The following is a 27571-nucleotide window of genomic DNA, read 5'->3' as shown; positions in this document are numbered from 1 at the left end:
GGGACCAAAAGTTTCATCTTCTATATCAGTGATAATATCAAGCTGTTGTCAGCACTTTAGTCTAAATAAAGACAGAGTGGGTTGCTGCTCATCAGATAACGAAAGCAGCCATTTGGGAAAATGACACCATCTTCAAAGAGAGAACTGATTGAAAGATGAGCTTTGTGCCATTTGTTATTTGACCTGAAGCAATATAAGATTTCCTGTAGACTCATTCAACACTTCTCAATTTCTGCTTTCCATCTCACTAAAGCCAATTTATGGTTTTCATTTTGTTTTTATGCTTAATGTGTTTACTAAAGCCAGTTGTGTTATAGATGATGATGCCAATAGGCCAATTAAAAGTGTGTTCATTTGAGCAGCGTGCTATTGCTCTCTTCTGCCTTTCGCTGATATATAAATCAAGATAACTTTAAAGTTTCTTGGTGGCAAAGTCTTGAGAGGGAAAGGCCAGAAATTGAACAGGTGACAGGGTAAAGGTTGTGACCCGAGACTACAAGGCTATGCAACCAAATCTCTTGAGCCAGAATAGTATTCAAGTGATAGTCAGAGACCATTTATCACCACTGTTTCTCGTAAATCAGCACGCTTACAGACAAGCCAAGGAGGGAATATGTAAGCACTGATATACTCCAAGTCTGGATTTACAGGTAAAATTGCGATACTTTGATGACAAAACCTGGTTTGTGGCTCTCTTTTTGTCAAACAATAAAACCTGGCCTTTAACATATTTTTGAGACATAGTTCATTTTATCTTTGCAAGCTCCCCTAATTGCAAACCCTCTCACAAAAACCTGAACATTGCGGAGCTTCATCTTGTCACACTTTTCATGTCAAGGCAGTCTAACGTTTTCAAAGGCTTTCAAAAGGCCAAAAATAATGTAATGTAAGTCTATATGGTGTCACACTTGCTATAAGGGTTTAGTCACTATTTTAAGGGTTGTGAGACCACATGCCTGGAACTGTAGTTATTGGTTGCTGGCGGGGAAGACAGCTGTTGTCAGGGAGCAATAAATTTCAGGACTTTGAGGTGAAGTTTGACAGATAAAAAGGCAACTACATGGTTCAGAATAAAACTAAACACAGCTTGGGATTGGCGCTGCAGATCAGTCAAGTCACTGCTTGGTACTGCCATGAGATTTTGCTAGACGAGGAAGTCTGTTGAACCAACTTTGGTTTATTTATTCTGGCATTTAAAAAAATACCATTTGTACTCGTTTAAGCAAACACTGGTTTTTGTAAATCTAAAGTCCAAACCTCGATTTCAAACCAGTTGACTAAGTGCAAAAATATTAAGGACCTACAACTGGTCATTCTGAATCATCGCTCTTTATTCTGGTGCATTCAAATAGAAATAAATCATAGACAAGCAAGTAAACAAACATTTGAGCATCACACAGTTTGCAAACCAAGAATTCAAACAAAGTGACAGATTTTTGTAGCTGCTGGAGGTCAATCCTCTGCCCTGCCTTTTTCACTTTTCTTCTGATCAGGATGAAATCAAACTTTAAAAATACGTGTCAAAAATGAAACGTTTAACAACAAGGTTTCTTTGATCTTAACTGTTGCACAAGGACCAACAGAAGATTTTTTGAAAGCAAAGTTGACTTTCCAAGTTTTAAGATAAACCAAACATGCAATTACTCATAACCCACAAAGATTCTTAGATAAAAAGTCATTCATTTGCATTTTATAATCATTTCTTGTTTTAAATTCAACATTAAAACTGAAACGGTCAGAAAAAAAAGTCAACTAATGTTCGGATGGGATTGTTTCAAAAAAATGTTGATTTGGAAAGTTCAGGTTGAGATCAACCAGATCAACCTGTGTGAAGTCTCCAACTGTCAGTGTTTTTAAGAAATGCCATCGTACAAATCACATTAGTTACTCTACTTTTATACTTTCTTTTGTACGTCACATGCAAACAAAGGAAAATTGTTTTTCAACTCCACATATACATTTTTTAATTAATTTCTACAACTAAGATCCACAATGATCACACAAGCGAACACTTTTCTAGTTGGTCCTTAATGAAAATAAAAAGTTGTCAGTCAAAAAAGAATAGTTTAGCAAATGGCAAAATTATGCATAAATATAAAAAAAGAGCAAACAGAATTGAGGCTGCACTTATGAAGCAAACTAAAGCCCCTTATTCCCAGCACTGTAAAAACTTTATAAATTGTGGTTTTGGCCCCAAGAGATGACGAGCTGCAGCTGAAGCGGTCATGACCTTTTAAAATCCCACGCCTCTGAGATCTGGCTGAGATACAGGCACATCTATAGCTTGTAAATCTCAAACTGTGCAAATTACTCACTGAGACAGAAGCAAGAAAAGACAATAAGGAGGAAAAAAAAAGCAAAACACTGAAATCTGGCTTTCTCTAGTGAGCATTAATAGCAGTTTGCTAGAGGACTGGCAAATCCTGTCAATTATGCTACACATGCTTTATATATTATGTTTACAGCTAAGATGTATCCTATGTATAACTTTGTCATATACTCACATATATATCTATCCCAGGTTGAAAAATAATCCTTTGCTTTCTTTCATTTTGAAACAAATGTCACCCTGAGATTTGTTAAAACATGTCCTTCGAAAGGTTTTTGTTTTCCACAACAGTCTCGTAGCTTGTATCATATTTTCAATATATCTTTCATAAATACAATAAGCAAAAACACTTAAACTGACCTTTATGTACGAAATGCTGCACATACTAAAAGCGTAACATCCTACAGTACATAAAAAGCAAGACTTACATATGCAAACAATACATCAACCAACAGCACTGTGAAGATCGCACACACAGCGCAAAGGAGGATGCAGCAGCAGTGTGGAAATTTCAAATCCAACATCAAATCATGCTATGCTAAGCTAACCGTATGTGCTGCTATTGGATGAACATGGTAGGCAAGTACTGTAGTGGTACACCATCCGATGTTGCATGTTATTGCAAGTGTATATTAATGCAATTTAATTTTTTTTTCTTGCTCCAAATAAAACATATCTGAGTCAGATAATATCTGTAATCAGGTTTATGGCTTCCAAGGAGAACACTACAACTTGTCCTTAACTCACTATACTACTATTATATCCTACTACCAATAAAGCTGGTGTTTCTTACATTAAGTGGATGTTCAAGAGAAACTCGCACAATGTGGACACCCAAGTCAGGACAGAATATCACAAGTTTCACTTTAAAGCAGCGGCTACTAATCTGAATGAGCACATACATCGAGACATTCAGATGGGAGTCTCTCAGTCACTTCATCAATGTTGGTTAATATAAGCTTCTGGAAACAGTAATCAATGTGCCTCATTATACCACATATAAAAGTACTACGTTTTAGAGATGGTTTGAACTCTAGACAAAGTTGGAGAATTAAATCAATCATCAATGTTGAAAATGCATAATCAGATGTGAGGAATGACTGCATATGTTTGCAACAAGACTATCAAAAAACACAGTTAAGGTGTTGACTGGCAGATTTACAGAACAGTGTTTTTAGCATTAAGATGACGTGTTTTATGTTTCATCTAGTATAGTTGCTGTTCATTTGCATGACACACACACACACACACACACACACACACACACACACACACACACACACACACACACACACACACACACACACACACACACACACGGTTATATCCCCTCGTCATTTATATTATCAAAGTAACCTTAATCTGAGTCAACAAAATCCACTGTACAAAGTGGAAATAAGAAATTCATGATAACCTTTAGGTATGAGTCAGAAGCAAACCAAATTCCCTTTTGTATCCTTTCAATTATTCGCCTTCAGCTTCAGCTGGGCCACCCTGGCTTGTGCTAGCTTTGCCTTGATATCGACGGGCCTTTCGAAGAAGCCGACTATGGTGGGCTCGTTGAGTAGAGATGCCAGGACCTGCTCGAAGGAAAAAGACCACTCTGTCTCTGCTGGGTCGGGGACAGCTTCCTGGCTGATGTGGGAGCTGGAGGTGTCTGAGCCCTCTGGGGTGGTCGAGGCCTCTTCTGTTGAAGACTCCTCTGCAGCTGATGTGTTGGCAGGTTTTTTGGTCTCAGGTGGGCTGCTTGGCTCCTGCAGCTTTCGCCCCACCTCCTCCATCCTCAGGAGGAGGCTGGTCACATGGGCAACAGCTCGGTACAATGACTCCTCCTCGGGATCACCATGAAAAATATTGTAGAGGGTTTTGGAGAACTGAATGAACTGAGACTGAGAGAAGAAGGGATGCACAAAGGGGGGGGGGGGGGGGGGAGTCATTTTTCAAGTTTAAAAGTGAAGCAAAAAAAATGTAATGAGATTAACTTTTAACTACCTGATTAATTCTGGGTAGGTCCTTGATGTTTTCCTCTTTCTTGAGTATTTCATTTTGCCATTGCTTAAGATAAGCCTGGAGATCCACCTTTCCTCTGCCTATCAGTTTTAGACATACAATGTACAATGTCATACACAACTACGAGAGTATTTGTCTTGAAGCAATGAAAAATGCAATATTTTCTGTGAATTTCTACCTCTCTCAGGGCTTTTTCTTATTACACCATCTTCTGGAAGATCAAAAGCTGAAACAAAAAGATGACAAGTGAACAAACTGCATTGAGACGTACTTTCAAGCAAAAGTCAAGGCAGAATTATTACAGAGTTACAGTAGAAAAAGGAGGAAATTTGAGTTTTAAAAGGGAAAAGAAGAAGTAAAGAGGCTAACCAGAAAGTCTACTGAGGTGAGAAGAGTCTTCGGTCATAGGAATAAAGTTCTGGATTCTGTGTTCCTTTAAGTGCAAAAGATTACCTGTGAAGGCTAAAGAGAATGACAGTGAGAAGACTGAAAGGAAAGAAGAGAGAGGTGAAAGAAGGCCCACATAGCAACTTTGATAAACAATTTCATGAAGGGTTACACAGATATCCACTTATTGAGTTGAGTGAATTAAGTTGAATGCAATTAAAAAAAAAATAAAATAAAATAAACTTCTTTCCGTCAAGTCCACAATGATGCACGTTTTTGTTAATGGGGCTCTAAATAGCGGAAGTGTATTGAACTGCTAATAGCCAATAACTTTGGAAAATCATCTTACAGAACAATGATCCCTGACAGTAATATCTCCCTAGCAATTACAGTGAAATTTTATCTGACCAATACTAGTCAAACAATGGCTGGAAAAGATAAGACTCCAGTGGATTTCTGTTTTGTTTTTTGTTTTTTTATTTTAAACAAAGCATTTTAAACAAAATGTTTTATTTTCAACAGATGAATAAAACATATTCTGCTCATAATTTATCTTTAATAAATGTGAATTGTTGTGAAACTATTGGCACATGTATAAACCTGATTTCCACCCCCACTTTTACCCATAAATGGATACAAACACTCCCTTTATTGATTGCAAAGCAGCAAGGTCTGAGGTCTTATTGAATTTAAAATGAAGTTACAGTGAAGCAGAGATAAAGAAAATCTGTTTTACTTAGTGGTCTCAGTTCTGTCATCACAAGCAAAACAAAAACAGCAAAGTTAAAACAGAAGAAAGCGATTAGGTCGGCAAAAGTAGAGCAAAAGACCTGGCAGGGGTTAAAAAAAGAAATGGTGGTATTATTATGCAGTGACCAGAAAGTGATGTCAGTTCGTACATTACACCTCAAGTAACAACTCCTGCTTTATATGCAAAAGATTCACACATTAAAATACACTGATGCTTGGAAATTATTAATGAGATTCAGATTTATAAATCCATCATGGTTGCTACCTGATGAGGCAAGCCAGCGCCAGAAAATCTAGATGCTAAAGTCTTATTTTCTTTTTAAAGTCTCATCAGAGGCGTCCTCCTCAGGCATCATGCTTAACAACCAGCTAGTTATCCAAAGCCATTAACACCCAAAGTGAAGTGTATAATGTAAACACTGAATGAGTGAAAAGAAAGTTATAAAGCAGGTCCGTGAAATTGTCTGTTTTGTTCGATAGTGAATTATATGACCTCTTTTTCAGTTTGCTCATGATAACAGGCAATAAAAGCATTTATGTGGAGAAATGGCATGTACATGTCTTCTGTGGAGCTGAATGTTTTATGAATCTAGCCTTCGTTCCCTCCATGGATTCCAGGTGGAATTCAGCTCTTGTCTGGCTGGGCCATTTCTTGACCACTTCAGCGTTTTATGTTTCATATCTTTGTATTGTCGTAAGGTCCATTGCTGCTTAAGGCCATAGCTTTGTACAACCTGCTAAAATATTCCATGTACCTCATTTTCTGTGGATGATATTTACTTTGAGAAAATACACCAGATGCACCAAGATGCATTTTATTCATTCCCTCATTACATATAACCTCCAATTGGAGAAATGCAAAAACCTTGTAAGCTATTTATATTGGAAAAAGGTGGAATCACTATCCTACTGCTATTTAAGATGCACTATACCTCTCTGTTCTAACCCACACTGATGACCACATGTGAGTGCAAATTTTCATGCATGAATTAAGCAATATCTCACAAGCCAGCAATGCCACTTTATGTTCCTGAAAGCTTAATATTGCAAAGCTCTGCACCTGAATGACACAGAAAACCCCTTTCCTGTCCCCGATTCCATTTCTTAGTGTGCAAGCTTAATGATAGTGAAGAGATCTGATATGAATGTAATTCACAAATAATTAAGAAGGCTGAATATGCAGAGCAATGTCAACTTCAACAAGGCCACAGCTGTAAGTTTAAGGTACAACAACAACACAGATGATGTAACTGAGCAGACACTTCCCCCTGATTGAAACTGATAAATGAGTACAGCTGCTGCACTGAGTTCTTTCACTAAAAACCTGCAGACTCTCAGCTCTGAAAAGCACACAAATTTTCCCCTGATGAGTGGAGGCTTTGCTCCAGTTACAGGACATCTTATTCACAAAGAAAAAGATGAGAAAAATATGCTTAGTTCCTGGGATGTGGATCAAAAGTGAGCCTCTGAAGTCTGGATTGTGGCAACAGGATGTGACCTGTCCTTGGTGCTGAAGCAAAGTGCACTTTCCCAGAGACAGACAACGAGCTTTGCTGCTTGACGCTCATTGGTCTGGTGCAGCACAAACAGTGACTCAGGGCTTGTCTGCTGCTAAGCTGTCAGTTGTAATTTGAGCAGCACTTCCTCTGCACACAGCCTATGTTTTTTTTAAGAAACTAACCCGCTGCCAAACGCCTCAACAGCTCCTTATCTCCATTGTTACCATGGCTAGTTCTTTTACTCGACATGGACTATTCTTACCCCACCCTCAAAGCAGACAGTAACACATCATGCTTAGAAGAGCAACACATTCAAGGACACCGTCTTACCCCAGGCAAGTTGCTCATTCAACAAATCCTGAGTTATGGAGTGGATTATTTAAATAGCAACTTGCTTGTTTTCAAGTCCTGCAAAGCCCTGATTTAACAGTATCTGACCTTGAACTTTACATGCTGTGCATTTATGTCAGTGTTATTAGCATCACAGCTCTAACGCAGAAAACTCTGGAAACCTCAAAAATCCTGAAAACACGCTATAACTGAACTTTGAACCTGTTTTCACTGTCCGCTGTCCATGCAGTGATAGGAATGGGTCAAAGGCTGAAGACGCAGTTGTGTTGTTTACAAAGACAAACGACACACAGCCAACAAACTAGGTTAAGGGCTAATACAATCATGTGGGAAAATCAGCAGCTGCTGAGTTTAGTAGTTGTTCAGCACTAACCTGGAGGCAGATGCAGCTTGAAGAGAAATTTCAGCTTATTTGTGAAAGATCCGCTGTATAAAGTATCTATGAAGAAAACAATATGCAGTTACGGCAGCTGTGAGGTGAAAAACCCATCAGCAGCAAACAGATATCAAAGGAACTTACCGAGGCCGCAGCAGAATTCTTTAAAGTTGATGAGACCGTCCTGGTTCTCGTCTATTAGGCGGAAAACCCAGAGGGAGAGGGTGCTCTTGGAGGTGCAGAAAGTCCATGGCTCGAGCAGGGAGAAGAGCAGGCTGAACTGTTGGAAACCCAGCTGATACTGCTCCAGATAGGCCAGACTGGGGTCATGGTGGAGCAGAGCAGGACTTTTCATCGTCCAGTAGCAGCTGAGGAAATGCTGCCTCTGATTGTAAGGAAGAAGAAGAAAGAAACATTGCATGCATGTTACTTTTTTCACTTATAAGTAACGGCAGTGAAGAGTCTTGATTACGCTTCCTACTCACTTTGAAAAGATTATAAAGTTCATCAAGCTGTGAAGTGCTAAATCGGACTTCTTGAGACACGACCCGGATCTAAAAGACAGATATTAAAATGAATCCTTGATATTATGCCACCAAGACCACAATATTCATTATTATAAACTCACAACATTCTGCTTGGTTGTATCTTCCAGCGTCTGGATCACATACAGTTTGTTTCTCTTCCGTGAACTCTCAACTTCCTCTGAACGGATATTTCCATATTTCTACAAATAAAATAAATCAATCACACCATATAGAAATTGCTAACTAAAGTTGAGATGTGAGAATTTTGTAATACCTCGTAGGCTTCTCGGATCAATTCACTGATATCTACACTGATGTGAGAGGCTTTGTCATTATTGCCCACCGAAGCTTGCTGCACTGTTGGAGGCAACGGGCTGTCTTTGTTCGTCACGCTGTCGAAGAATCTGAAATAATATAATCAGTAAAAGGAAGAAAGCGATTTACATAATGTTTTTATTCTGTCAATCTTAATGTGTCAGCATTCATACAGACTTGTTAAGGATGGTGACCGCTTCTGCATCATCGTGGCAGCTGATAAGAGCCTCCATGTTGTAGTCCAGCACGGCGAGACCGAGTTGCAGGATAGCTTTTATGCCATCGTAGAAAAAACAGTCCACCACGTTCACAGCGCTCTCGATAGGCAGGACACTGATGAAGAGCGTGAGAAACCAGGACAAGGACACCGACGAAAAGAAACTAAGGTCTGTCATGTGCTCAACCAGCTGGGGGAGGTTTTCTCTGATCAGGTCCTCAAACACAGCCTGGTCAACCAAAGCACCTGTGAGAAAATTGTTAATATTAGAACTGCATGAAAATTCTATGTGGGAAAATTAGCAGTAGAAATGCTGTCAGAGCGCAACACTTCCAATCTCACCAATTATTCGCCTGTTAAAGTAATCTGGTAGCATCCTCTCGCAGACAGCCACCAGCAGCCAGAAAGCCTCCTCTTCTTTTGCGTACAACAGGAGAACTGATGTGAGAATGTTCATGGCCTGTAATGGAGAAAAGGGAACCACCATTAAAACGTTTCTCTAAAACTACTAAAAAGTACAATGTTCTCAGAAAGATTTGCAATAGACATACACATTACCTCATTTATTTTCTGTTAGATGCAATCAATAGTAGCAGTTAATAGACTTGACAGCAAATAAGAATATTTATTAATATAAAAAGGATAAATAAGAAAAAGATTTTTTTAAGATAAATAAATATTCTCACATCAAATTGGAATCATACGGTTTATACTACTGTATGGCATATACTACTGTGGCATAGCTGGTATACATCTCATATGGCCATTAAGTTCATTTGTAGCATTTTTCACTTGGCTAAGAGCATAAAATCAGCCAAAACACAACAGATCAGTCTTGAGCCATCCTTATTGTCTTCTTTATTGCTGAGAGAATATTGGTAATAAGTGAAGAGATGTTCTGAGATGTGTGAGCAGAAATGTAAATACAGCATGTAAGAAAGAATTGTACGACTTGCATTTTTAACAAAACTTGAAAATATTTGGTATAAGCAGCTTTATTGTTCAACACAACCTGAACCCTTTAAGACAAGATTCCTTGCCGTTACTTCAAGCATATTTCAAGAGCAGTTCTGCAGGCTTCCCGAAGGAGACTCAAAAACTGCTTTTTGGATATTTTAGCATTTTGTTTCATTTTCTTAAAATTGGCTTCTGACAGCCACCCTCCATGAATGTAATTTCTGATTACACATTCTGATAGCTTTGGTGAGATGTAAATGGACCACATAAACAAAAACATTTCTGAGGTTCCATGTCGAGTCTCTTTGTTTTTCCCTCTTTCTTTATGGCATCACTTTTACTGTGACTGTTGTAAATAGTCATTTTAAGTCTGCTATTTCCTTTTCAATACAAGCTTTTGATGAAAAGCTGTTTGGGGAACACCATTATTATTTGTAAAACTGCATTATCTTTATGAAAATAACTGAAAATATAGGCACAAGTTATAAGCTGCTAGTAATAAATAGCCTAAAGATGCCCTTTAAAATTTGTTCTTTCATAAGCTGATTGATATAAGTCTTGCTCAATATTTTAAAAGAAAAATAGAGAAAAGGAATTTGTAAAGGCTAAATAATAGAAGACAAAATAAGAAAAGGGGTAATGACTAACTATTTTACAGTACTGCTAATAATCACAACTACTTAAAATAAAGTGTAATTCAAGAGAAAAAAAAAAGCGTTCATATCAGCATTTTCAGTGATAAACCCTTGGCTACAAATTACTGGCTGAATTTTAACCTGATAAAAGTGATCCAGCAACAACTGTATGTTAGAAGTCTGTGGCAACCAGTGCTTTTCACCCCAGAAGACGTCCAAGTACCTGGCAGTATCCAATTTTTGGGTTCCTGTAGGCGTATGCAGTCAAAACTCTTCGTAGAGCTGAGATTCCCGTGTCACTCTGAAAGGCCGGGTGCTCAGGCAGAGAGCGGTGCAGATCTCGTTCGATCTCATCTGTAGCTAGAGTGCTTGTGCCCAGAGACTGTTCAACCAACTCAGTGTAATAGCCAGGATGAGTGGCCATGTCATTTACAGCTCCTACAAAGTCACACACACATAGACAGGCAGTCAGACACAGATGCTGTCGTGCTCTCACACAACCACTTAAAATTATGAGTGGATGAACCTTCAAAAAAGCCTCATTGTTAGATCACTGACACTGCATATCCCTGAGTCACGCGTGACCTGAACAAAGAACTTTCGATCTATAAATAATACCTGAAAGTAGCATCCACAGTTCTCCTCTCAATGCCTCAGGAACTCCACGAACAATCAAGTCTCGAGTCTTCCTGGTGAAAAACATACTTGTCCCACGTCCATATTCAGAGAAATGGATGTTCCAAGACTGCTCCTTCATCTTTTCTTTCAGCTGTTACACACATGGAAAGGACACATCACTTAAAACCTGGTTCTAAAAAGATGCTTGCTCCATATTCATTGACAAAAATCTCTAGCTGGAGTTTTGGATCATGGTAATTATTAAAAAATGGGGTTAATTTGCAGGCGTTAAAGAAAAGACAAAAAATAAATAAATAAACTGCCTGAGCCTAAACTTTTGTCTTTGTGGGCAGGAGGACAGGTTTGCTTTCTGAAACTCACTCAGGTAGTCAAGGTGCAAACAATACATAAAAAATAAATAGGCTTTTATGCTCTTTCATAATTATATTAAAATGTTTCTCAAATCAGAAAATGTGTTTCAATTAATCCACCAGCTCTGTGGTGTAATTCAAACCAGAAATGAACGCCAAAAAACATGTATATTTTATATGTATTATCACATACAGAACAGATGTTTCAGAAATCATAAACTGTTTTAATGAATAATTAATTTTTAAAATATGATTACCTCCAATCTTGCAGTTTTTAGCAGGCTCAAATATGTTTTTAGCAGGACAGGCTCAAATATGGCCAAAGTTTCCAAAAACTAGTGGAATTGCCATTTTTAATCACACACTAGAAGCTAACTTCAGTGTCAGGCTGCGTCTCAAAGTGCCAAAAGATGCACATTAAACATCAGGCTGATTAGTTTTTAATCTTATTTAAATAATTGCATGTCCTTTATGACCCTACATAGGTTGCTTGTTTACAATTCTACTTCGCCTCAATAAATTGTGTGCATGGGCACACGCAGGTGAGCAAACTCCCACCAGCAGACAAGCAGAGAGCGTGTGCCGGGAAATTCGTGGCGTAAATAACAGATAATAACCAGGATTTACCAATTTACCCTTCATCCTGCAGATAAAACTGATGTACCATTGTTTGATTGGGGTTTCATTTAATAATTACAGCTATTCATTAACAGATCTGCTCTACTGTGTCAATCTGCAGCTGCATCTCTCACATCCTTCTATTGGTAGATGAACTGAATCTGAAGATAGTCCACATTACCACATGTAAACCGGTACAATGTCTAAAAACTTTAAGCCCTAGGATTTGTGCAAAACAATAAAAAAAAACAAAAAAAAAACAGTCACTGTTTGATTTAAGCAGAGTTCTGGTGCCTACCATTTTGGGATCAAGGTTTTCAACATCCTGGGGGTGGAATACAGTCATGAGAGCTTCAGTGCTAACAGCCTTGCTGCTGTCTTTCTGTCCCACCATGAGAGTCACGTCCTCTGGATTGTCCTCGAAGTGATTTATGAGTGACTGGCATTCGCCTCGTATGGCCTTATGGGGAAAAAGACACAAATCATTTTCACCACCAAGAACCACAGCAAACTGTGAGATGAAAATGGCACAAAGAAAATCCTAAAGGATGTTACCTCAGATGATGCAGAGTGCTGGGGGCTGGCACTAATCCCACACCTGCTACGGATTGTGTTCGCAAGCCGTTGATAGTCTCGCACCTCAGAGAAACGCAACGCTCTCTTGCCACGCACGCACACCGTTAAAGCCCTGCTGCTGGAATCAGGTTTCTCCACATTAACAACCTGCGAGGCAGAAATGTTGACCAAGCAGATGGTCACTGCGTGAAACTTTCCGCTTTTCATCAGTTAGCCAGGTGCTGTGGGATGGTGCTTTTAATTGATGCGGCAATGCTGCTTTACCTCTCGCATTGGAATAATGACATGGCACTGGCTTCCATCCTGGCTGGCAAAACACAGGTAGTTCTCAGAGAGACAGATCTTTCCCAGTGTGTTGTAGTGGCTGAAGGGCACCCACAAGAAGCTCTCATGCACCTCTAACAAGTTTTCCTCTTTGGGAAGCCGGAAAAATGTGCGGAACTGCTCACTCTTTGCATGAGCTTCGAGGCCTCTGTGAGGAAAGCAAAGGAAAATAAATTCACATTTAAGGCGGCAGCGGACACGAACAGGATCGAGTAAAAATGTGCAGTGTGGTAGGCAGACAGTACCTCTTGGTAATTTGCAGGGGGTCAGAAAGTGCTGGCTCTCTCTGGAATGCTTCTTTATCAAAGAGACGCTTGATGGAGTAGTCAGCCAGCTGTTCCATGATAACAAAAGTTTCATTGAGGTGCAGCAGCATAGAGAAGTAATGATCCTCTCCGTGAGCCAAAACGTGGATGCTCTCAGTCAGAAGAACATTCGAGGTTTTCTCCAGCCTCCAGATCTCATCCCAGGAGATGACCAGTTTCACTGCAAAGACGGCAAGCAGACGGGGATAAAAACAGTGATTAGGAATTATCTTAAGAGCTGAAAAAAAGTAAATACTCAAGACATCCTGGTGAAATTTCCTTTTAAGACCTAAAATTTAGATGTACCCATTATCCAAAACAGCTTTAAGACTTCAGATATAAGGTCAGATATAATGGTGTTCTCACAGTTTTACAAGCAGTCATGACTAAGAGCCATTTTCTCTTGAGGGCAAAAAAAAACCTATAAAATATATTTCTTTTTAGCCTGGTACAAGCTTATAATGGAGGGTATTTGGTACCTCCACACTCTTACACACAACCAGACAAGTGGCATGTAATTAAGGTATCACAGAAATGGCTTACCTTCAGCTCCCAGGAGGTATGAATAGAAGCATAGGAAGTTTGTGCTGAGGTAGAGCCAGCCCTGGCATGGTACTTTGCCTTTCCAGTAGCTGCATGAGTAATATGTGACCAGCTTTTCCTCTGGGGGCAGCTCAAACCACTTCTCAAACCTCAGAAGTGCTTCTCGGAATTTCTCAGGATCATCCTCCAGCACGAGAGAAGTTTTCCCTTCCTCAGCGATAAGGCCCTACAACACGACACTTACATGATTACTAGAGACGACAAAAAGACCCTCACTGTTTTAGTTTCATTAATGAACTGCAATGGCACAATAATCTATTTATTTTCATCAGATTGCAACCTTACTAAGAGATTGTAATGTTAGCTTGGTGACTTCTTACTCTAATCTTTCCCTGTACAAAGCTGGTGATGTCCTCGCTGGAGTCAAAGACAGAAAGTGTTCTCATGATGTTTTGCTGCAGCCAGTCCCAGTGCTGAACAATCTCCTCTTTGGTGACACCTGATGCACAACAGTGAAAAGGAAATTCAAACAACTGAAGCAGACGTGCTTTTTTGCAGACATAATTTTTGTTAAGAGACAAATACAGCACTTCGATTTAACAGTAAGACCTTTTAGCTTTCATTTGTGACAGCGAAAATTCATGAGTATTCAAAACTGCACATCTTTAGGATGAATTTTGATGGCCTTAAGTCCATGAAACAAATGATTTAATGCAGCAACAGAAAGCAATTTAATTGGAATTTAAATCACAGAAGTCTAGTTATTGAAATTCAGCAGAAAGCAGGGTTTAGATTAGGAATGCACCAATACCAATATCAGTATCGGCTCAATACATATGTGTGTACTTGTAATTGGGATTAAAAAAGTGTTCCGATACCACACTAGTCAGCCACTGCAGATGTGTTTGATGACATGCTTCGCACGTGTTTTAAAAGAAATAAATGCCTTGAATGTTAAAATTTGACATTTTTTGTTACACTAAAAACGAGATCTTTGTTTAAAAAATGAGCCAAATCAAAATAAAACTTGTTGAAACTGTTAGATCTGTATTGTTATTATACTTGTGCTGGTGAGGTAACTTCAGAAAGGATGGGTAATTTATTACAACCTTATGAAATCTTACACAGTTATAAACAGCAATATTAATCATAGTCACAATAATGTTCACATAAACAGATTTGGTATCGGCAAAGATCAGAATCTGCAGATATTCAAATTTCAGATATCGGTATCGGAACTGCCAAAAAGTGGATTGGTGCATCCCTAGTGTAGATGGGAAGATCAAATGCAGCCACATACCACATGCTATCGTCCAGTACACTTGTGAGTCTGGTGTGTGGTGAAGGATGCGGTAGGGAGCAACTTTAGATGTTGAGTCCAACACAGTATCCAAAGTTCCCACCAGTAGGCCTGCAATGTACAGTACATAAATATTTTTTTATTTTCTTTTTTAAAATCACTACTGTTCAAACTGATTTATTTATAACAATCATAATAGGCTCTAATAGAAACCTATTATTCCATCCTACTAAATTATCCATACTTATCAATGAAGCCGGAGGAAAAATTAGTCTCCTTTTTTTTTCCTTTTGTTTTTATTTTAATGACCTGGTTATACACTGGGTGTTTAAACTCCCGACTGTGGATATGAATGATTCCTGGGGTTCCTGTCAGACCTAAAATTAGCTAAATCTGTTACCTTTACACTCTCTCCCTGAAGAGCTGTCCATGAATTATTAACAAGCTTGTGCTGAAATCATGATCTGATGCTCCGCATCAATATTACACGGTCCTGACTGCTGAACACACATGAGCTCTCCGTACGGTCTTAAAGTGAGCTGTCAAGCATTCATCATTAAACATAGTTGAAGTAATTTATGCTGTAATCAAAGCAGAACAATGCACAGGCAAATGTTGACATTAATACATAAGATACACATCAGACATCAAAAAGGCATCCTGCTTAGACCATGTAGTACTAATAGTCGCTTTAATAGCCTTGCCACTTCTCATATATATATATATTGAAATACTGCTTTTGTTTTTGTTTTGTTTTTTACACTGTAATTAATTAATTGTGGGTTTTTGGGTAATTTTTAAAACAACTTTAAAAATCGCAGGTTAATCAATGCTAAAAATGATAAGTATTTGCAGGCTTAAACTAATAATGATTTCCTTTTACTGTTACAGACATGCCCTGTTTAGCAAAGCTGTGGTGATATGACCTTATTTACTGTGTGACAAGTCGTGTAAGCATCAGTGTCTCCACAGAGATGCTGATGCATTTATCACCCCTGGAGGAAACCCTGACGTGGTTTGAGTTTGCAAATTCAGTGGTTTAATTTCAGGTAGGGAGAGAAAGTGATTCACAAATTGTCTGAACTCACTAAAATAGCTAAATATTAAAAATTATTTAAAAAGAAAATTTACACGAAGCATCCTCGACCAAACCTGACTGTATTTAGAGTTTGCTTGAGTAGGATAGTCATAACTAGAGTTTAAAGTTTTGCATTTGGTCAATAACTCCTCTTACAACGCGATAAACTCATAAAAAAAAATTAAATTAGCACCCCATGTCAACCATATAGTATAGTAAACAGAGCAAATAAGCAGATGCTCTAGCATGTATAGTAAGAGACAGCTGCAGTGTAGACGACCTGAGAAACAGCTGTTTAATACTTAAAAGTGACTCATTATTTGGACACTTGACTCCAACCTGTTGCAAAAAGACTATTTTTTGGAGAGCCAGGAAGCACCGCCCTGAAGACGTCTAACAGCACATTAGCAATGCGACATGAACAAAGAGTTAGCGCGACAATAACTTGTGTGTTTAATGTGATTTTTGACACGGTTGCAGCCGTCCTGAACCTTTCTAAGAAGCCAAAACCAAACCTGCTAGCGTTACCTGTCAGTCCGCCACCACCTTCTCCGTACCCTCGTCTCCTTTGCAGAACGAAATACTCATTATCCTTCTCGGTGACCCACAATTTAAACGCGTTTTTCAGCAGAATCTCTTCCGGTTTGAGCCACATATTTCAAATGTCACGAAACCCTTTATTAAATCCACCTGACATGTCACGGTCATCTGTAAGGCTTCCCGACGGCAAAACCGAAGACATTTGTTTGTGTCTGAATCCCTCCCTTCCCACGTCGACAAGAAACGTTGCCAAGGGCGCAGTGCATTGTGGGATTGTAGTCTCAGAGGAAAAACTGTTACCAAATTATTAACTCATTTCCTGAGAAAGAAAAAGTGCAGCAAGGCAATGTATAATGCACAGGTGTCAGACTCCAGTCTTCGAGGGCAAATTTCCTGCAGGTATTTATTGTCTCCGTGCTTCAACACACCTGACTGAAATTAATAAATAGTTTGACAAGAAGCTGCTGGATGCATTGGATTTTAATCATTTGTGTTGGTTGAGAGAAACCACAAAAACCAGCAAGAGACCAGCCCAGGACTGGAGTCTGAAACCTCTGGTATAATGGTTACATTCATAAATCATTATTTCGATCATATGCTAACACTTTCATTTGTTTCAGTTTTCAGTCTTTTTCCTATATTGAATAGATTTCAGAAAGACAAAGAAGCCATTATTCTCATTCTGTGACGTACAACTGAATGGAAATATGCAGAAACATTCATTCATTCATTCATTCATTTTCCGAACCGCTTATTCCAATTCAGGGTCGCGGGGAAGCTGGAGCCTATCCCAGCCGGCTTTGGGCGACAGGCAGGGTACACCCTGGACAGCTCGCCAGTCCATCGCAGTATGCAGAAACATATTAGTTTTTAATATAAAATATTGTGATTCATTTAAAGTCCTGGATCATGGGTTAATTTTTTAGTTTACAAGATGGAAATCTGCCAAATGCTAATTTCATTTGTGAAGGAAATTAACTGTACTGTGGTTTTGATATTACATCTGTATATTACATAATTTTTAAAACAGGTCAAGTTTTAAAAACTGTAAATCCCTTTCTACTATTTATCATTGATGCAATAGTTGAACAGACTAATGCACTGAGATTTAGAGGAAGAAATGCAAGAAAACATTACTCCGCAGCCATTTGGCAACAAATTAATTTCATTTGTGAAAATCATTTCAGTTATTCAGAGCTAGACTTTGATGAGAGCAGATCTTGCAGCAGGCCAGTCAACCTTTTCCTCATCAAAACAATACATAATACCTTGATCCATCCAAGAGGATCCTGTCATATTGAAAAAAAGTCTTTGCTAATCTACCCCAACTGAACAGAAAGTGTCATGCTCAAATTCAACTTTGTACTGTTGCCATTGCTATAAAAAAAAAAAAAAAAAAAAAAAAAAAAAAAATATATATATATATATATATATATATATATATATATATATATATATAATGAATATTAAATGTAAATTATATATTCATACGCATGGCTTTTTTTCTGTTTGCTGAATTTTCTCACTGATCTCAATAGTATATAAATCTCGAAGATTAAAGATGTCTATAATCCATATTAGCTCTGCAATATCAACAAATCAATTCTCAGCCATCATGTAGCATCATGGAGATAGACTGATTACTATACTTACAGAGTGGCATTATAATGTCTAATTCTGAATTTACAGAACTTGCAGAACTTCCCATCACTACACTACACTACATTTAGATAGTCAATAATTATACGCCTCGTTTTTCCATTGAATAAGATGTTGCCTCACACCATGACACAGCTTCTCCCACAAACTGTTCCCAACATAGGCACATAATTGTCGGCAAGAGTCCACAACAGAATAAACTGTTTGGCTTTTATCGAGATTAGGCAAGCTTTTTATTGTCACAGTGACATTTTATACTCTACTACTCATCCTACATAATATGTAGCATATTATACTTTCCCCTCACAAATATGGCACTTAAAAAAAGAAATATACATAATTTCCTAAAGTATAACCTTCATTGCAAATAATCATTGTTGCAACTAATAAATAATCCACAAAACACAAATTTCCTTACTTTTCCATACCTGCTAAATTTAGATAATCTGCCCCGCGTCGCTCTAATGACGTCATACTAGCTGGTTCCTGCGTAGCTCAGCGCGGATTTTAAAAACAAGAATCTCCCGTCAACATTATCCGAGTACCTTTGGAGTTAAAGTTAAGTATTTGGTACAGGAACATTGGATATATGATTATCTTGATGTGTATTCAACGAATGACTTCATATTTACACAAAGTGCGGTGTTTGAGGAATATAGTGACGCCATCAGACAGCACCGCGTCCGTTGTTTGTAACGTTAGCAAGCGCTAACTGAAATTTCTTCAGTCTTGTAACTTGACGTCTTTTTGAAACGACAAACATATTAAATCTTTTATTATATAACACATACTAAGACTGGCTGATATATATACACTCCAACAAGTTGTTTTCGCTACTTTTAGCTGTAAATAATTAGGATACAGAGAGCACTGATAGCTAACATGAGACAATTTGATGACACCAACACAGGCTAATAATTAATTAATAATTTGACTAATAACAGTTACATGCTGAATTAAACGCCAATAATGGAGGATAACGCGTCTTGTTCTTCGTTGGCAAGTGGTCTATCGGAGTCATCCTTCCTGAGGAGGACATTAGAGCGACTAACATCCACACAATCTCTGAAACTGGGTTCTGACGAGACGGTTCCTGTTGCTGTCGTTGCGATTCAGAGATACTTGTCGGAGCAGGCTGAGGACCAGCAGCATCATCAGGTCGACAGCTATTGCTACGATGTGACCATCACAGACGGAGTCTGGCGGGTCAAATGCTTTCTTCAGCCCCATTTAAACCACCTGGTGCACAGAAACACTCTAAAGACTGGGAGTGACATCAGCATCACACAGTGCTCCTTTGTTTACAACGAGAGGAGACTGGGACATGGTTACATTTGCATCGATAAGCTTAGATGTAAGGCTGGGGGGTCTGCTGTTCTCCCCCGCATTAAAGATGTCGGTTCACTGCCCATATTGGTAAAGCGTGGTATGGAGAGGAGCGTAGTGTTGCAAAGTGATGTTCCTCTTCAGATCAGCCGCAAACATTACCTGTCTCTTTGGAACAACGATGACCCGGAAGGAGACATGTGGATCTCGACGGCACCCTCTTCTGATCCAGTATTGGATGGTGAGACCCTTCACTTTTACTTGTCAATGTGTTACATTGTGTTGTTATGTGACATTTTCATCCCCCAGACAGGTACTTGTATTTACAGCTTGTATTTACATTGTATTTAGGGTGTTAGTAGTGGATATAGTCAGAGTTGTAGAGAAAACAGGACAAATTCATGAATGAAAGAAGCTGCTCATGATGTGCGCCTGTAACTAATCCTCATGTTTCATATCAAGTTATTAACTTGCAGTAAGTTTATCTCATTAGAAGCATAACATAACTCAAACAGCAAGCAATCACCATCACAATGTCTCTGAAAGTTTCTTTCTGTATCTTCAATGATTTACAGAAAAAAAAACTAATTATAAAGATATGGGACCAAATTACAAAACCCATAATTTTTGACAATATCTAGTCTGATAATTTAATCAAGGTTATTAACTGGCTCAAGCTAGTCATGACTAGTTTCTTTGTTTATCAAAACTGTTCATTGTAGAAACACAGATATTAACGATAAATAGTTACAGAAATGTGCTGTTTGTCCCAGCTAATGTCTTTCCTTTTTAAAGCTGCATGAATGTAATTATATGAAGAGTTTGAATCAAATAGACCTTGTTCACCAAAATGCTCAGGGAATTGTGATCTGAAACATCTTCATTTCAGTGTCCAAAGTTACTCTTCTTAGTAGCCTGGAGTCCTCCTTGGGCATCCTAAGGAAACCTCTTCCTCTCCTAGTGAAGATAATACACAAATCCAGATTAAGGTATTATGGAAAGTTTGGGCTCAAGATTGACTACCCCTACCAGGTGACTTTGCATTAACAGAAAGATTTTAAGTATGTAGTGTGACACATGTACAGTAGATTATGATTATGTGACAGTAGTCTGTTTTGCACATTTTTCAGGCCTACTTTGAAGTTGCTGACCAGAGTGGGACAATGTCACTGGTGCTTTGGAACGAACTTTGTCCAGAATTTTATCAGAGACTGAATGTTGGCACGGTGTTGTACCTCCAAAATTACACCTTGAAGCAGAGTTATTCAAACCGATCACGTCCTCAAATGGACCATCACAGGATGAAGAACTTTAACTCTGTGGGTATGTGGCTACTTTTTTTAGGGTTGGATTTTAAAACATTTTCCCTTGTGTTTATGTGAAAAATTTAGAAAATTTCTATCAGAGGAGCCGCTGTGGACACTTTACACTCAGTTTGGCATATACACCACAAGCTTTTTCTTTTTTTAAAAAAGCAAATATTAAATTTGTTTTTGTCTTTATCTGATCTACCCATTGAACTTTAAAAGTTTATGCAAAGTGATAAATGATGTACTTTTATAATGTATTCCATTTGATCTCTGCTGATGAGCATGGTGAGTGAGGACTGCAGCTTTTTTTTTTTTTTTTTAATTAATAGTCGCTTCTTTTCATGCTTTTCTTGCACAACTTTTTCCAGAGTTGCCTCATGGAATAAACAATCTAGTCAATTTGTTTCATAGTGGGATAAAAGATGTTTAATGTTGATAAATACAATGTACTTCCTCGTTCGATGCTTGGAAGGCACAAATGTAAAAGCTAAAGAAAAAAATAATAGATGTATCAGATATCTGGTTGTTGAGCAGAGTCTTGCCAGTCAATGTTGCTTCATGCCAGAGAGTGGGATCTTGTTTCTGTTTGTAGCTGTACTTGTTAAGCTATTTTTGTCTTGTGTAACTTTATCATATTGCCTGTTGGTTTCTTGTTTATGATGTGAACTAAACCTTCAGTTTATGCTTTTTAATTCTGCTTGCAAACATTTTTCTCGCAGAAATTGGCCTGAATCCTCGTAAGCCAGCTTCGGTCATCACCGTGGTCTCACCAAAGGGTGTTCAGCCTCAGTGGGGACTGCCTGAGGTTTCCTATCAGTTCACCACCAGGTGATGAATTGTCATCCTTGGATTGCAGCTGTCTTGCTATGTATACTAAGAAGATGCATCATTTTTTAGTTTATATAGACATAAATTCTATTAAATATTCTTGTATTGTGCTTTTGCATGTTCTTTGTATTACAAATACAGTTTGATTAAAAAGAAACTGCTCCATATTATTCATGACTATTTCAGGTCAGAGTTGGAGAAACTAGCCAACAACTCTGCATGTGATGTTATTGGGTTGGTAACATTCGTTGGCCGTGTTGAAAGGGTCAAAAGTAAAGGGAATAAGGGTAAGACGTGTTCATATTTCATCTATCAGCTGAAAAAATATTTGAGCAACTCCTGAATTTTCAATTTGATTTACATTTAGTGGTTGATGTTGTTCACCTTTTAGGTCCAGAAAAATACTGGACGTATCGCTGGGTCCATGCGGTGGATGGAACATCTGACCACCCTTTCATCTTGGAGCTTTTTTCTTCATCTCAGACTGAAATCTTTAATCATATTTGTCCAAGTAAATCCGCTCTGTCAGCTCATTTCTTACCAGACCACCAACACATTTATTATTTTTCAACATACCACCATTTCTTCTGTAGTGACCTACCTGGTGTGCACTCAGATGAGGGTTTGTCAGGCGGAAGGCTCCTTGCCGTACCTAACAAGCAGCTGCGAGACCGAGATGTTTATTACAGGTTAGTGTGGCTGTAACAATAGTTACCTCATCATAATATGTGGACATGGTTCTCATTGCAGCAGAGGGAATTGAAATATTGATAATATGTGTCCACAACAGGCTACCACAAAGGTCAGCCATATGTGAGTGACACAAGAGTGAAGAGTTTCATCCAGTGGACCAAGACTCTGAAGGACAACATCATCCTGCAGAAGACTGCTGTTGGTGGACATTATTGTTACCCTCATCCCCCACAGAAGTTTGCTCAGTCCAGTGCCGATGCATCAGGTGAGGAGAGGAAACTGAAGGGCACCTTGTTCAGGTGCAAAACTAAAGCTTTAAGTCACATTGTCAATGTCGACTTGTATTTTAAAATGTTTCCTCTCTGCTTAAAGGTCAAGTTCCTTTGGTTGCTGCAGCTGACCTGAAGAGGGAGTTAGAGACCCTGCAATATAGAGAGCATAAAAAACTTGCAATTCAGGGTCAGATCACTGCAGTGCGTTGCATGAGTAACCTAAAGACCTCACAGTTTAAAGAAACAGAAGAAAAAGAGGTAAAAAGACGCCATTTTAAAGTGCCCAGTGAAGAGTGGTGTATTTAAAATAATTTTCTTTTTCTTTTTCTTTTTCTTTTTCTTTTTCTTTTTCTTTTTCTTTTTCTTTTTCTTTTTCTTTGCTTTGCTTTTCTCAGTGTGAACAAGCTGCACCAGATCCAAACAATCCTGCCTCTATGGCGGAGCAGACTGTGGTGGACACTTTAGCATCTTCCCCATCAGACTGCAGCTCAGCCAGCAGAGGGAAAAGAAGAATTCAAATGAGGTACGATTTACATGTTTGTTACCTTTATATTGAATACCTACTAATATTCAGTTACAAAGTTAATCTATCAGTTAACTAATTTACATAACTTTAAAACATGTTTTCCAGTAAAGCTGCACAGTTCGGCCCAAATCGCAACAGCACTCCATCGAAAAGGTAGTTAAGATATATTCACTTGGGGTTCATTAATAAACTATATAAATGTTCTGATTTTGTTATTTGCTCCTGCAGGAGATTTATACAGGAAAATACAGAAAAAAGAGGGGAACAGGAGGAAGAGGAAAAGACTGATTCTGTATTAGAGGAGGTTCAGTGTGAGAAAAACGCGCCTCTGCAAAGTTCAGATCAAGGTTAGTTATTGGAGTTTAGAGCTGGGAAGTTTGGAGTTAGCTCATGCTTTTAGTTTGTAAATTTGAAACATCTAATGCCTTTCTCCCAAATGGATATACATTTTATTTGAATTTAATTTTGAGATCATTTTTTAGATTACTGTTGAAGTGGTACCCTAGTAGTTACAGAGGTGGGTTTGGGTCTGGAGAACATGTGTTTAAGTCCCCAGTGTGCCACCAGAAGGGAACCACTGAGCTTCCCTGCTAACTGCTCCCCATCACTGAAACAAGGCATCCTGCTGCTCTCTTGTACATCTGGAGATGGCTTCACATACAGGGCCGAGTTTTCCAACAGGAATTCATAAAGTCAATTTTATTATTTGTCATTACTATTTTGTCGTCGAGCTTTACCTTCACAGCACTGTCTTTTCTGACGTATTGATGTGTTTTTCTCCCAACAGACTCCAATATTTTATCCTGGGAAAGCAGCAGCTGGTCAAAGCAAAGAAAAGAAGTGTCTGAACATTTGGATCAGGGTGGTCTTTACCAGGACAGCATCTCCCGCAAGTTCACGTTTGATGAGAAGAATGACCTCCTGCAGTGGGGTAATCTTCAGCCAATGCGATGGACACCAGAACAGACAGCTGACAGCATCCCGCCTGCGCGTTGTCCAGGATACTACCAGCTAACAATACTTGGTAATCCTCTCAGCCGTGTTGTGCAGATGCTATCTAACTTAAAAATGTTCTTTTTTTTCCCCATTGTTTCAGAATCTGCCTTTGCTTCAGTTTCTGACATGTTTTGCCTCTGATGTAGAAAATGTAGGTCACAGCTTTATTGTCATTGTGAGTGGGTGTCTCATCTAGACAAAAATGTCTTGTTCATTTAGTCCTGAATAACCACAGCTAACTGACCTTTATGCTCATATTGTATTACATTTACATCATCACTGAGTCATGCTGTGGTTCTTATGCTGTCAACAGAAACTAAATCACACAGTCAGAGGTCTGAGTCACCCTTTAAAAAAATCCGTTCTTCCTTTAAAGCAGCAAAAATAATCATGTTTAAATTTCTCTTACAGGCATTAATAAGCAGATAGCTGTAGACGCTGCCTTTTTTCCCATTGTGCACTCCGACGACCCCTGTGCTGTTGGCCTTCCACGGGATCCACATGACAACACGATGCTGTCCTGCCTTTCGTCAGGTTTCCTTTGTCCTGTCAGCGGTGCAGCCAACCACTCAAAGACAACTCCTCCTGAGCCTGGTAACCACAGGAGAGGCAGAACACAGTCATCTTGGGCCTTGACTCTTGCTTTTCCAACATTTGGCTTTTCTTCTTGCAGAAGGGATGTTGCTGACTGCCAGTGAGCTGGAGGACACTCATGTTGTGTGTATGTTGGACATTTGCCATTTGGGGGGAGACAAAGTGGAAATCCTCATCAACAAGGTTTACAGAGTGACAGAAGTTTCACTCGATTAAAAGATACACAGAAGGAAGATCTTGTATATATAAATGTTAATCATGTAATTAATTAAAACAGCTGAACTTATTCTGTAAGATAAGTAGAGTATGTCACATGATTTGTATCTTTTCATTATTAAAATACAAAATCTATAAAATTGCACCTTTTTATTTCAAGTACAATTCAACTGTTCTATGACTTATATAAGTCCCTTTAGATATTGACAATACAGAGAAAAACCAGCCTACCTCTCTGATACAGAGACTTTTCTGCATTAAGAACCAAAAGCGAGAAATATTTCGTAAAAATTTCGCTCAGGAATAGCAGTACGTATGTTTAAACGTATTTATTTTAAAATATTTCACAATATTCAGGCTGATTTATAAATAATTCAATATATCATATTTAAATTCAAGATATTTAGAGTGTAAACTTAATTTGTTAATTTCTTTTATAACAATGTTAATATTTTTAAAGCTTAATTTTTTTATTGTAAGTACAGACAAAACAAGCCACACAAGTGACTGTGCAACATCAACTTCAACGTAAAAAAAACAGCATCACCTCATCTAATAAGACACTTTATAATGTTACAAAATTACTTTAATTTTAAAATAATTTATAGATACATATTGTATCTATAAGAAATAAAATAAACAACTATAGCCTATAGTATTTTACTTTTTTTATTTTACATTCTATAATACAATATATTCAATGTTTGTTTCTGCACTGAAAATGGCTGTATGCCAGGTTTAGTTTTGTTCATGTCCTGGCAAATCTTACACAGAAAGCATTGATCCGACTGCTCACACTCACACATGAGGTGTCAGTCAATATGTTACAAATCAGAAAAAGTACAATTGACATGTGATCAAGTTCACATAACTTCAAAACAGTGACGCTCAATGAAAAACAAAATACATGAAGAACAGCATTCTGCAGATTGAGGAGGAAATGGGGTGGGAAAAAATACTGGTGTAGCAACAGGTGAGCATTTTTATCTCAACTACAAAGACGGCGCGGACGGATTATTTACAACCTTTTGTGAAGTGATACATTGCTAACTTGAAAGATCCCCTGACATCTAAAGCAAAATAATTTAGGTGGATGGACAGTGGAAAAGAATGAGCAGATTTTCCCGAAACCACCTTTACAAGGCAAACAAAATAACAGTTACTTGATGTACACAGAAATTTTCTCTGAATAAAGTGTTCACATGAAAAATGTGTGTATTTATTTTTTTCTTTAAAAAAAACATTTTCTTTAACTGACAAGAGATTTTCAACAACTGTAAGGAAGATAAAATAATGATTATAAAGGGGGGCTGGAATAAATAAGCTTTGCTTCATCCTGCTTTTTTTGGGCTCTAAAATAACTTAATCTTTAACTTTTGTGTTATTTTTTTCCAAAATAAAGAAATATCAATCAATCAAGATATCTTTGGAAACAAATTTTGCTATCAGTGCTGGAAAGATTGATATTCTGCAACATTACAATTTTTTTTATGTCTACCTGTATTATGTCACTTAAACATTTCCATCGGAATAATGTTGACTAATGAAGACAGAAATCAGAAAAATAGTTGTCTATGGCACCTCTTGAGTTGGTGGCGGAGTTGAACCTTCAGGAGCAGTTACATGTTTGAGCCTTGTGGAAGCATAGCGATGAATAGAGCAATTTTGACCTCCTTATGCCATGCCAACATACCTTAATGATGATGCACAATTGCACTTTTTCTTGTAACTGTCAGTTTTGGCTTAATTAGTCTTTATGAACTAAACAGCAGGAGATAAACACCTTTGACTGCACTCTGCCTGATAAAATATGAACTTATATTCTCCATTTAATCTCTTAACCTCCGTGACCCTTCGCTCCAGAGTTTTCACTGTTGGGTTGTCATGATTAATCTCGTGTTTGGGAGCTACTAACTCACTGCACCACAGCTGCATGCAGACAAAGTCCTGGCTAACCTCTCTTCAGTGGATACATATTGTATCTTTTGTAAAACGATACTGCTGAAGGAATGTTCAGAACATATTTCATTAAAAAAAATATTTCCATATAAATTACATGGTACAACTGCTTATAATACACCTCTATATACATCTGTTCTGAAACATTTAAAACAGTATAAATTAACATTCTTTGTTTAAATCAACATTGCACATAGAAAAGTGTAAAACGGCACTGAACGTACGTGTTGAGTGTTGTCTTTCAATAGGAGCAGCACCTTTCCTGAATGGGACTATTACATAACTACATTGATGGGTTTGCAAACTTGTTTTTAGCATGACAGGCTGCTTTCTAAGAATTTTAGTGACAACAAATGGATATTTTGCCAGGTCATCTTAATTGAAAAAAACGTGTTAAATTTAGTATATACAATCAAAACTGTGGTGCCAGAAGTTTCTTTTTACATGATGCCATCCTACTCATTGTTATTATGAAGAGAGATGCACGTCTGTTTTTTAATGATGTTTTCTTTCTAGACATTTTTCAACTGCTAATCAAGCTTCAGAAAAATACTCCAATACTCTTT

The 27571-nt window shown here is 38.1% G+C and overlaps 2 protein-coding genes across 3 annotated transcripts; one reads left to right on the top strand and one right to left on the bottom strand.

The window, feature by feature from the left end:
- Window positions 1-1323: 1323 nt before the first annotated feature.
- Window positions 1324-16799, bottom strand: tbc1d8b (TBC1 domain family member 8B). Of its 2 annotated transcripts, XM_079247168.1 has the most exons (21): window positions 16615-16799; window positions 15009-15119; window positions 14089-14207; window positions 13709-13934; window positions 13106-13346; window positions 12801-13008; window positions 12516-12683; window positions 12259-12420; window positions 10972-11122; window positions 10577-10791; window positions 9104-9221; window positions 8722-9007; window positions 8504-8633; window positions 8331-8429; window positions 8188-8256; window positions 7847-8087; window positions 7700-7765; window positions 4709-4801; window positions 4518-4565; window positions 4322-4419; window positions 1324-4218 (listed from the first exon to the last, which is right to left on the bottom strand). In XM_079247168.1, exons 1-21 carry the CDS (start codon window positions 16739-16741, stop codon window positions 3790-3792), a joined length of 3405 nt encoding a protein of 1134 aa, XP_079103294.1. In that variant the 5' UTR covers window positions 16742-16799; the 3' UTR covers window positions 1324-3789. The 2 variants fall into 2 exon arrangements, with proteins under 2 accessions (XP_079103294.1, XP_079103295.1); XM_079247169.1 differs by lacking the exon at window positions 4709-4801.
- A 2024-nt stretch (window positions 16800-18823) lies between these two features.
- On the top strand, window positions 18824-25104 carry radx (RPA1 related single stranded DNA binding protein). Its single transcript, XM_079247306.1, has 15 exons — window positions 18824-19852; window positions 20501-20643; window positions 20742-20934; window positions 21641-21749; window positions 21936-22036; window positions 22141-22260; window positions 22343-22438; window positions 22540-22707; window positions 22815-22972; window positions 23110-23237; window positions 23346-23393; window positions 23469-23587; window positions 24028-24264; window positions 24648-24830; window positions 24910-25104. Exons 1-15 carry the CDS (start codon window positions 19255-19257, stop codon window positions 25044-25046), a joined length of 2538 nt encoding a protein of 845 aa, XP_079103432.1. The 5' UTR covers window positions 18824-19254; the 3' UTR covers window positions 25047-25104.
- Window positions 25105-27571: the final 2467 nt, after the last annotated feature.

Source organism: Telmatherina bonti (assembly GCF_933228915.1).
Source record: "Telmatherina bonti genome assembly, chromosome: 10".
Lineage (NCBI taxonomy): Eukaryota > Metazoa > Chordata > Actinopteri > Atheriniformes > Telmatherinidae > Telmatherina > Telmatherina bonti.
This window is presented reverse-complemented; position numbering and strand designations above follow the sequence as displayed.

Excerpts from the sequence above, each read along its gene's own strand:
- tbc1d8b (XM_079247168.1), bottom strand. The coding sequence starts at position 16,741 with ATGTGGCTCAAACCGGAAGAGATTCTGCTGAAAAACGCGTTTAAATTG. Across the intron at positions 13,935-14,088 it reads TTGTACAGGGAAAGATTAGA|GGCCTTATCGCTGAGGAAGG; the intron begins GTAAGAAGTCAC and ends GTCGTGTTGTAG. Across the intron at positions 8,430-8,503 it reads TGATCCGAGAAGCCTACGAG|AAATATGGAAATATCCGTTC; the intron begins GTATTACAAAAT and ends TTTTATTTGTAG.
- radx (XM_079247306.1), top strand. The coding sequence starts at position 19,255 with ATGGAGGATAACGCGTCTTGTTCTTCGTTGGCAAGTGGTCTATCGGAG. Across the intron at positions 21,750-21,935 it reads TCCTATCAGTTCACCACCAG|GTCAGAGTTGGAGAAACTAG; the intron begins GTGATGAATTGT and ends TGACTATTTCAG. Across the intron at positions 23,588-24,027 it reads TCTGCAAAGTTCAGATCAAG|ACTCCAATATTTTATCCTGG; the intron begins GTTAGTTATTGG and ends TTCTCCCAACAG.